The 11442-nt window shown below is 40.0% G+C and overlaps 1 protein-coding gene across 17 annotated transcripts in view; it reads left to right on the forward strand.

Annotated features, from left to right (window-relative positions):
- ppfia1 (PTPRF interacting protein alpha 1) overlaps positions 1-10469 on the forward strand; it is a 67586-nt gene extending 57117 nt beyond the window's left edge. For 6 of the 17 annotated variants that reach the window (XM_041979536.1, XM_041979591.1, XM_041979627.1 and 3 more), the window contains 7 exons: positions 2078-2104; positions 6597-6772; positions 7038-7135; positions 7218-7393; positions 8280-8348; positions 8436-8601; positions 9089-10469. In XM_041979536.1, coding sequence (XP_041835470.1) covers positions 2078-2104; positions 6597-6772; positions 7038-7135; positions 7218-7393; positions 8280-8348; positions 8436-8601; positions 9089-9150 — 774 coding nt within the window. In that variant the 3' untranslated portion in view covers positions 9151-10469. Of the gene's footprint in view, positions 1-2077; positions 2105-6596; positions 6773-7037; positions 7136-7217; positions 7394-8279; positions 8349-8435; positions 8602-8795; positions 8859-9066 lie in introns of all 17 variants that reach the window. The other 11 variants (XM_041979551.1, XM_041979600.1, XM_041979608.1 and 8 more) reach the window with 4 other exon arrangements.
- Positions 10470-11442: the final 973 nt, after the last annotated feature.

Here is an 11442-nt window from a genome sequence, read left to right on the forward strand (position 1 = left end):
GCTAATTAGCATCACAGGTGTCTACAAGCTTGTAACCAGTCAGTGGGCCTATATATAGGCTACAGGTAGTCACTGTGCTGTTAGGTGACATGGTGTGTACCACACTCAACATGGACCAGAGGAAGCAAAGGAAAGAGTTGTCTCAGGAGATTAAAAAGAAAATTATAGACAAGCATGTTAAAGGTAAAGGCTATAAGACCATCTCCAAGCAGCTTGGTGTTCCTCTGGCTACAGCTGCACATATTATTCAGAAATTTAAGATCCATGGGACTGTAGCCAACCTCCCTGGACGTGGCTGCAGGAAGAAAATTGATGACAAATCAAAGAGACGGATAATGCGACTGGTAACAAAAGAGCCCAGAAAAACTTCTATAGAGATTAAAGGTGAATTCAAGCTGAAGGAACATCAGTGTCAGATCGCACCATCCGTCGTTGTTTGAGCCAAAGTGGACTTAATGGGAGATGACCAAGGAGGACACCATTGTTGAAAACAAATCATAAAAATCCAGACTGGAATTTGCCAAACTACATGTTGACAAGCCACAAAGCTTCTGGGAGAATGTCCAATGGACAGATGAGACAGAAATGGAACTTTTTGCCAAGGCACATCAGCTCTATGTTTACAGACGGAAAAATGAAGCATTTGAAGAAAAGAACACCGTCCCTACTGTGAAACATGGAGGAGGTTCTGTTATGTTCTGGGGCTGCTTTGCTGCATCTAGCACAGGGTGTCTTGAATCTGTGCAGGTACAATGAAATCTCAAGACTATCAAGGGATTCTAGAGAGAAATGTGCTGGCCAGTGTCAGAAACCTTGGTCTCAGTCGCAGGTCATGAGTCTTGCAACAGGACAATGAGCCAAAACACAGCTAAAAACACCAAGAATGGCAAAGAGGAAAACATTGGACTATCCTAAACTGGCCTTCTATGAGCCCTGACCTAAATCCTATTGAGCATTTTCGGAAGGAGCTGAAACATGACGTCTGGAAAAGGCTCCTTTCAAACCTGAGACAACTGGAGCAGTTTGCTTATGAGGAGGGGCCAAAACACCTGCTGAGAGGTGCAGAAGTCTCATTGACAGCTACAGGAATTGTTTGATTGCAGTTAATGCCTCATAAGGTTGTGCAGCAAAATATTAAGTTATACCATCATTTTTGTCCAGGCCTGTTTCATGAGTTTATTTTTTAAATAATTCTGTTGAGGCATAGTTGAAAAGCAACGTCTGACTTTCATTGTTTCAATTTCATAGAATTTTTATTTATTATTACTTTTGTCATATTCAAGTTATTTCTGTGACCATTGTGACTTTTTCTTTCATTAACCGAAGGGTACCAACAATTTTGTCCACGTCTGTATGTGTGTGTGTGTGTATATATGTATATATATATATAAGAAAGTCTGTATATTCTCTTTTTGCAAAAGTTTATGTTCTTTTTTATTATTTTAATACTTAAAAATAGAAATAAAAGTGGGGTTCTTCAAAAATGTCCCACAAGTTTAATTTGGATGGCTGGGGAAAAAATGGCTCTCTGGATGGTAAATGTTGCAGACCTCTGTCACACAGGTCCACTGTGGAAATACTTCCCCTGATGTAGGTCGTCTCTTAACCAGAGTTTGTGAGCTGAAGTTGTCGTCTGCATCTCGTAGAGAATGTTACAGACGTGAGTGATGTCTCACTTCGCTGTAATTCTGTTAGAGCTTTCAGACAAACACCGATCTGGTGCGGAGGGAGCGCTGAGTTTGCCGCTAACTATGGAAGCCCTACGATGCAGTTTGTGGTGCATATAAAAGAAGAAAAAAATCCAGATTTTCATAAAAATAAACAAACAGAAAATTTGATTTATCGATTAATCGCTCAGCCCTACTTTATCATGAAGAAATGTTTTCATTGCAATAATTTATCTGTGTATTTCATCTACATGTTTTATCTTCTGTTATCTTCTGTTTTTTTAATCTTTACTCACCGTTTATTTACTTTCTATTTTCCACCTGAAGCGTCTCTAACAGCTCTGCTGCCTAACTAACCCCTCGCCTTTCTGTTCTTCTCACCATGCTCACTCTAACCATGCTAACACCAGGAGGATGACGAGGGTAGCTGGGCCCAGGTTTGCACACATCCCCCATAAACTCACCAAAACTCACTTTTATTCTCTAGCATATTCAGAATGATTCACTAAGGATCTGCAAAACCTCTTGAATATTTGATTAGACCTTTATTTCACCAGGAGTTGTCTCATCGGTCTCAGTCAAACTTTGTATGTGTTGTTGTTAGTTTCATGGTCAAAAACAAGGAGCAGAAATTATTAGTTTGTTTTTTAGAAATCAATTATAAATAATTATGTAAACAGATAAATAAAACACCTACTCAGGAAATAAAATTATGGTCATAAAATTATGTATCATGTAAAGACTGACAAATATCTATAAATTTACTTCACAGACCTGCTGTATATTTCATAGAATATTTATTTTCCAGCTGTTTGTATTTGCATCTCTTATATGTAAATGAAGACAAGGCCGGTTTATTTATCACAGTTCAGAGTGGTTTACATCAAACATGAAGAAGCCTAAAAGTACTTCATAAACAAACTTTAAAAGAAACTAAACAATAGAAAAAAGCTGAAATAGAATAAGATAAAATACAAAAAGTAAAATTACTTGTGTGAGGAATTAATAGTGGTTCTGATAAAAGGCAGCAAATAAAGTTTTTAACCTTGAAGTAAAACTGCTGAGTCAGCAGACCTGCAGTTCTCTGGGAGTTTGTTCCACATGTGAGGAGCATAAAGGCTGAACGCTGCCTCTCCACGTTTAGTTCTGACTCTGGGAACAGAAAGTAGACCCGGCCCTGATGATCTGGTTGGTCCATAACCCACGCTGCATTTCATTTACCTGATGTTGGCTGCTACCTTTGCTTTACGTGTTACTCCTTGTGCTTTGAAAGTTGATTTCTGTTATGTGGTAAATTGTGGTTTTGTGGTTGTGTCGCCTTTCTTGGCCATGTCACTCTTGAAAAAAAGGTTTCTAATCTCAATGAGTTTTTTATCTGGTTAAATAAAGGAGAAATAAATCAAATACATAAATGAACCAGAAGATCCTGAATGGATTCTGGTCCTAAACCATTCAGGTCTTTGTAAACTAACAGCAGGATGTTGAAGTCAGTTCTTTGACAGGCACAAAGCCCATGTAAAGATCTGAGGACTAGAGTTCTAGGATCTACTTTCCTGGTCTTAATGAGGACTGGAGTTCTAGGATCTACTTTCCTGGTCTTAATGAGGACTGGAGTTCTAGGATCTACTTTCCTGGTCTTAGTGAAGACTGGAGTTCTAGGATCTACTTTCCTGGTCTTAGTGAGAACTGGAGTTCTAGGATCTACTTTCCTGTTCTTAGTGAAGACTGGAGTTCTAGGATCTACTTTCCTGGTCTTAGTGAGGGCTGGAGTTCTAGGATCTGCTTTCCTGGTCTTAGTGAGGACTGGAGTTCTAGGACCTACTTTCCTGCTCTTAGTGAGGACTAGAGTTCTAGGATCTACTTTCCTGGTCTTAGTGAGGACTAGAGTTCTAGGATCTACTTTCCTGGTCTTGGTGAGGACTGGAGTTCTAGGATCTACTTTCCTGGTCTTAGTGAGGACTGGAGCTGCAGCGTTCTGGACTAACTGCAGGTGTCTGATGGACTTTTTAGGGAGACCTGTGAGGACAGCGTTACAGTAGTCCAGTCTACTAAAGATCAATGCATGGACCAGTTTTTCTGAATCCTGCTGAGTCATCAGTCCTTTAATCCTCCAGATGTTCTTTAAGTGGTAACAGGCCGACTTCACAGCTGTCTTAATATAACTGCTAAAATCCAGGTCTGAGTCCAGGACTACTCCCAGGTTTCTGGCTTCTTAGTTGGTTTTTAATATCACTGATTCTTAATCTTTTTTCTTTGGCTCCAAAATTTATTATTTCAGTTTTGTCTTTACTTAACTGAAGGAAGTTCTGGCACATCCGATCTTTAATCTGATCGATGCAGGTGATCAGAGTCTGGATCGGACTGCAGTCTCCTGGTGATATGGTTATGTAGATCTGTGTGTCATCAGCATGACTGTGGTAACATATTTAGTTGTTTCCATAATGTGAACGAGTGGCAACATGTAGATGTTGAACAGCAGGGGCCCCAGGATGGAGCCTTGGGGAACTCCAAAGGTTATTTTGGTTCACTCAGATTTATAGTTACCTATAGACACAAAGTAGTCCCTGTCTTTAAACAGGACTCAGACCAGTTAATTGCAGTGCCAGAAAGTGAGATGTTCTGGTAGATCTAGTAGAACCAGGACTGAAATGTTTCTTCTATCTGTGCTCGGGCAGATGTCATTAAAGACCTTAACTAGAGCATCTCGGTGCTGTGATGTGGCCGACAACCTGACTGGTCGACATCGGAGCAGTCGTTAAGTGTCAGGAAGTTGTGTAGCTCCTGAAAGCGGCTTTTTCTATAGTCTGACTAAGAAAGGGGAGGTTTGATATCGGCCTGTAGCTGCACGAGTATAAGTTTTTATGTTTCAGTAGTGGCTTGATGACGGCTGTTTTTAGTGTCTGAGGGAAGACGCCTGAAAGCAGAGACGTGTTTAAAATATCTGAGGCCATGCATCCTAAAGCATTCTTAAAAAACGCAGTTGGCATGGCGTCAAGACAGCAAGTGGTGGTTTTCAGGTGGCCAATGAGCTCATCCAGGTTTTTAGGACTGACTCAAGAGAAACGTGTCATGATGTTTATGTCTCCTCTGAGTGGACACAGGAATGTATGTCCTGTCCCTGGAAGCAATGACTGCCTGATTTTCTGAACTTTTTTCAGTAAGGAAAGAAGCAAACTCATTCCAGGCCCAGCTGGATAGAAGTTCTGGGGTTACTGACCCAGAAGGATTAGTTATCCCGTAACGGTAACGAACAAGGCTCGAGCATTATTGCTGTTCTTAGCAATGATTTCAGAGAGAAAGATCATCTTTACTTTATGAGCTCCAGATAATAAAACCTCTTATTCATAGATCTCATACTGAAACCTGCAACTTTATTTTTCGCCATGTTGTTCTGTAAATGAAGAGTTGTGGACGGTTTGATCCAGACTTTTTCCACTATTTCTGTCCACATGAGATTTTCCACCAGAGGTGTTAGATGGGGGTTGTGTGACTGTCTGGAGCACCATGTGGACATACGTTGGAAAAGGCTCCCTTCAGACGATCATGAAATCCATAACACGCTTTCAGCTGTATTTCAGCTTGTATCAGCAGAGGAACATGAAGCTGTAACTCTTATCAACACGCTGGAAGCCTCGCGGCTACATTCACATCATCTCCCGCTGGGATGATGTTCAGGGAACCTGGCTGGAAAATCTCTGCCGGAGATCTTTTCCGTGTGCTCACATGGCAAACGTCTGGAACATCTGGAAAACTCCAGCGCTGCTGTGAGGATGTTTGGTGGCACAACGATCCGTTAACTGATGCTGCTGCTTCCTGTCAGATGGCCACGCCCCTGCGTTTGAATTTAAAAGATGCAAATAATTAGAAAATGAGAAAAACTCCTTTTGAAATAAGTTTTCCCTTTTAAAAATAACTTGTCTGTAGGGAAATTCTAAATATAAAATCTCAATTTTAAAATGAAAACATTTATCAGTTTCTCGCTCTTATTTATCGGCTTTTTTTTTTTTTTTTTTTTTTGGCTGTTTTTATATTTTCAGATTTATATTTATCAGTTTTACGTTGACTTTATTGGAATTTCACAGGTAACAAACTCAGTTCAAAATGTTTGCTTTAAGCTTAAAAAGTTATGAAAACCGATTTTAATAATGCAGTCAAGACATCTGTTTGCATGATGCAGCAAATCAAGTTATAAATTCAAGATCAACTTTATTGTCCCACTAGTAGAAACTTGTTTTGGGCTTTAACCCCAGCTGAAGCCACAGAGTGATGGCAAAAAATAAAGTTCACAAGTACAACTAAGACTGAACCACAAAAGCATAACAACAATACTGTTATACACTAAAATGTATAACTAGTAAAAACATGAAGCCAGCAATAAAATCATAAAATCAATTAATAAAAATGTAAAATCATTTGTAAAACATAGAATTAAACAATAAAAATAAATAAATAGAATCGAAATGAGGAGGATCAGTCTGAAATTTGGATTATTTTTGTAAATTGTCCTTAAAATAAGAGAATCAATAAAAACAAATGAAGATGATGAATTTTAACTAATTCCTGAAAATGCTGTTTCTGAAACATCCACACAGACGCAAGAATATTTTAAAAAAGGCAAAAACTGAGCGACTTTGATAAAAACACAGATAGTATTACAGACAGTATTATAGACTATTATAGATAGTATTACAGACAGTATTATAGACTATTATAGATAGTATTACAGACAGTATTATAGACTATTATAGATAGTATTACAGATAGTATTATAGACTATTATAGATAGTATTATGATCGTGTTAAAGGCTTCTGTACAAAATGACTTCTTAGGTGTTAAATTCTGATGTTAAATATGTTGGGAACTCTTTTGCATCTGATGTGGCATCCTGGTGGAGTTTAGAGTGAACAGGTTCTCTTCTCGGCCCGTAGACGCTGGCGTACGGAGACATGAACCACGAGTGGGTGGGTAACGAGTGGCTGCCCAGCCTGGGTTTGCCGCAGTACCGCTCCTACTTCATGGAGTCGCTGGTGGACGCGCGCATGCTCGACCACCTCACCAAGAAAGACCTCAGAGGACAGCTGAAGATGGTGGACAGTTTCCACAGGTAAAACAACACTGATGGATTAATTAGGCTTAATGAGTCTCACCAATGCTCCCAGCCCTGCAGCATGCTGCACATCCAGACTTTATTAAATGTTCCTACTTGTAAAACTGACTTGTATTTTCACACTTGCAGAATTAATCTGTTCATTAAGATTTATTTTATACCTGTACTTGTTAGAGTCTCAAATATGGAGAAGTTACAGAACTAATGTCCCTCTGCTAGCTCCGTACATGTAAACAGAAAAGGGTTTGTTTGTTTTCTCCAGGAACAGTTTTCAGTGTGGCGTGATGTGTCTGAGGAGACTCAACTACGACCGGAAGGAGTTGGAGAGGAGGAGAGAGGAGGCTCAGCTGGAGCTGAAAGGTAAACAGCACAAATCAGCTGGACCCTGTTATCACCTTTATTTATTTTTATTTATTTTTTAATGACGTTGCTCTCGTTCCAGACGTGCTGGTGTGGAGTAACGAGCGTGTGATCAGCTGGGTTCAGGCCATCGGGCTCAAAGAGTACAGCAACAACCTTTATGAGAGCGGAGTTCACGGAGCGCTGCTCTCCCTGGACGAAACCTTCGATCACAACACCCTGGCCCTGCTGCTGCAGATCCCCACTCAGAACACACAGGTACACACACACAAACACACAGGTACACACACGCACAGGTACACCCACACAAACACAGGTACATACAGGTACACACACACACACAGGTACACACACACAAACACACAGGTACACACAAACACAGCTACACCCACACAAACACAGGTACATACAGGTACACACACACACAGGTACACACACACAAACACAGGTACACACACACAAACACACAGGTACACACAAACACAGCTACACCCACACAAACACAGGTACATACAGGTACACACACACAGGTACACACACACAAACACAGGTACATACAGGTACACCCACACACAGGTACACACACGCACAGGTACACACACAAACACAGGTACACACAGGTACACACACACACAGGTACACACACACAAACACAGGTACACACAGGTACACACACACACAGGTACACCCACACAAACACAGGTACACCCAAGCACAGGTACACACACACACACACAGGTACACCCACACAAACACAGGTACACACACACACAGGTACACCCACACAAACACAGGTACACAAACGCACAGGTACACACTCACACACACAGGTACACGCCCTAACCCTAACCCTGTTTACATTTAAATTATTTATACATAAATTTTTATTATTAACGTTTTTATTTTATTATTTATGTTATGTATTTTTTATTTTTTTTTATTTTTCATTATATGATCCTATTTTTTCATTTATTTATTTATTTTTTTGTTAATTTTATGCACTTATTTTATTCTGTTAGTCTTTTTCTAGTTTGTTTTTTTACTCTTGTATTCTGTGTATTGTGTTCTTTTTATTTAATTGTATGTCTTTAACCTGCGCGTGTATTCTTATTTTATTTGCTGTATGTATATTTATCGTCTGCAGGCCCGAGCAGCTCTGGAGCGAGAATACAACAGTCTGCTGGCCATCGGCACGGACCGGAGGATGGAGGAGGTTAGAAACAGACTCATGTCCACCCAGCTGCTCAAACTGACTGAGAAATGTGTGAGAGCTCTTCATCCTCGTCTTCCTCTCTTCCAGGATGATGATAAGAACTTCCGGCGTGCGCCCTCGTGGAGAAAGAAGTTCCGGCCCAAAGACGTGCGGGGGATGTCTCTGGGCGCGTCGGACACGCTGCCCCCGAACTTCCGGGTGACGAGCAGCGCGGCGTCTCCCTCCACGCAGCCAAAGAGGAGTCCGATGGACGGTAAGCAGATGGAAGAGTGTGTATGCTTGTATGTGCGTATGCTGCTGCTTTCTCCAGTAAGAGGCTCTCTGATTGGCTGTTTAGTCCTCCTGCTGTTAATTCCTCCTGAATGGCTTTGCTGCTGTGCAGTTAGTTGATGATGCTGTGACTAACGGCATGTCTCTGCATGTGATTTCTGCCACACGGATACACAGGAGGTCAGTCTATACAGAGGCTGGACACGGCCACAGTCAGGACCTACTCTTGTTAACACAACGGTAAGATCAGCAGACTCAAACCGGAGACACTCACAGCACAAAGCTGCTTTCTTCTGCAGGTTTCTGCTTTAATAACGCACGTTTTACGCCTCTCTTTTTCTGTTCCTCCCCCTCCATCTGTCCATCTATCCACCCAATCCTGGCTTCTGTCCTGCTTCCTCTCCTGTGTCTGGTGATCTCTCTCTTTCTTTCTGTCTTCCCTTCTCAGTTTATCCTCATTATTTCTATAGGTAACCGCTGGTCAGAGGATGAAGGGGAGTTCCCTGCGTTTAAGACCAGGATGATGAACTGAAATGACTTGCAAGGACGCTCACTCACCAATCTCAGTATCCCCAGCGGAGACTTTCTAGCTTGATCTACATTTTTATGATATTTATGTCAACCAATGGGACATTTAATTGATTTTAGGACTTCTATGTAACCTATTTTGCCTCTATCCCTCTTAATCAACCCACTTTTATAAAAAAAAGATTCTCCACAGTTTGAAGCTGAATGTTTGTTTGTCTGGAGTTTCTACCAACAGACATTTTATCTAATGTTTTTTATAATCCTGATTTTATTGACCAGATGTATGTTTTCTTTCTCTAATCATTGAATTTATGCTGACTTTGATATAACTTAATTCATAACTTTTGCCCACTCCTTCCCCTCCATCTGTTTAACTGTTGTAGTTTGTGTAGCTTATTCCTGGTGATTTTGTGTAAATGGAGCTCTTAGGTCAACAGACGTGTGAATATCGGACATATTGCTGGAGTTTCCAGACTCAGTTTCACAAACTGCTCGACACTGTGACTCACCCGGGTGACCATAATGACAGATATCATGTGAAACGAAGAGTTTTCCTTCTATATTTTTCATATCTTTTATACCAAAATGAAACCTAAAGAATTAAAGCCATATAACAGCAGCAGAGGGCTACTTCCGGATGCAAGAGAAATCCGACTTCCAGGTTCTCTGTGGTTGACCTTGCATGTGAAAACTACTCCATATACCTGTTTGACACTCACATATCCCTTTAAGAAAATCAAACCTTCCTCACCTCTGGAGGACTCGCTTGTACACGTGGACTTTAGACGTACCAACGAGTCCAATGTGTGAGAACTCCTTCGATGGACCAACTTCACCGAGGCCTCAGCAGATCCCCGCTGCAGTCACTGATAACCTCCAAGGCGGTGCGATCCACCCACACACCTTTTATAAAAACACTTTGTATGAAGATTTCATATCAAGCCTTATTATTTCTTAACTCCTTTCTCATCTATTCTTATTTATTGTTGCTCATCCACGTCGTCTCGTCGGTTCTAGTTTCAGAGCTAAAGCTCCTCTCTGTTCTCTGAATGTCCCGTCTGCTCTCACAACACAGGTTCCAGCTTCAGGAGGAACCAAAGTTTTTCCCTTCATGTAGCTGAAGCGTCTAGTAGAAATGTTTTGTTGTTTTTGTGGTTTAGTCATTTCTGCACAAATCGTGTTGCTGTTTTTATTTCTGCTCTTCCTGTTGAATCTTCTGATCTTGTAACAATGATGTACAGTCTGAGTACTTATAAACTATTTTTATCACAGTATTATTTATTGCTTACTTTCAATAAATACTGAAACTTATTTTCCACTGCAGTTTAAAAGACTAAAGTGTTGTTTCCCGCCTGCTCTGCAGTTTCTGTTGAGGTTTTATTTGATGGATGACAACTAATCAGCCACAGATGCCTCCTACTCATCCATGTCTCGTTCATTCAGAAACCATTTTCCATTGTTTTAAATTATTGCGAAAGTTCAGAATAAAACGGAATCATTTTAATTTTCTGATAATTCATAAAGATAGCTTTTAAAAATATATATATATTTTTTTTTCTTCCCAAGTGAAATCGGTACGTTTTCATAGAATTTCGAGCCACTATGTCAAATCCTGAAATGATATATAGAAATTTCAAGACAATAAATCAGAATTTTAAAACCAAACCGAATTGTAAGATCCTTTTATAATCTTAAGAGACTAAATCAGAAACATTAATGAGAAAATTGTCAGAATTTTTGAAGTAGTTTTCATCAGTGTCAGGGTGAGGCAAGAGGGGCCACCCCTAAAATCTGATTGGATCCCCAGGTGCCATCCTAAGTATAGGCAATCAAATTTTAACAAATATTTAGTGTAAACTGAGTTTACATTTTTTTATATTGTATAGTTTAACGTAAATATTGTGTATCACGATAAAAACCAAAACATGTTGCTGCATTATTGGCCATATTGCCGTGCCCTACAAATTTATTTACCTGTTTTTTAAGGCCCTTTTTTGACTAAGAAGCATGCTACACATGAACATATTAAGTATACGACACAGTCAGCATAACTGCATTCAGATATGTCACTTGGTTGAGATTCTTGTTTTTATTATTATTATTATTATTATTATTATTATTATTATTATTATAAGTGGAATAAAATTATGGTTCCATCTTAACTTTGGGCCTTTTTAGATAGTAGATTGTAAGTCCCAGGTATGTAGCGATATTTGTACTTATTGTAGCTCCATACAGGCCTGCCATAGAAAATAATTAAACATTGACGCCCCGCCCACTCGTGACGCCATAGCTG

Source organism: Melanotaenia boesemani, chromosome 1, assembly GCF_017639745.1.
Source record: "Melanotaenia boesemani isolate fMelBoe1 chromosome 1, fMelBoe1.pri, whole genome shotgun sequence".
Taxonomy (NCBI): domain Eukaryota; kingdom Metazoa; phylum Chordata; class Actinopteri; order Atheriniformes; family Melanotaeniidae; genus Melanotaenia; species Melanotaenia boesemani.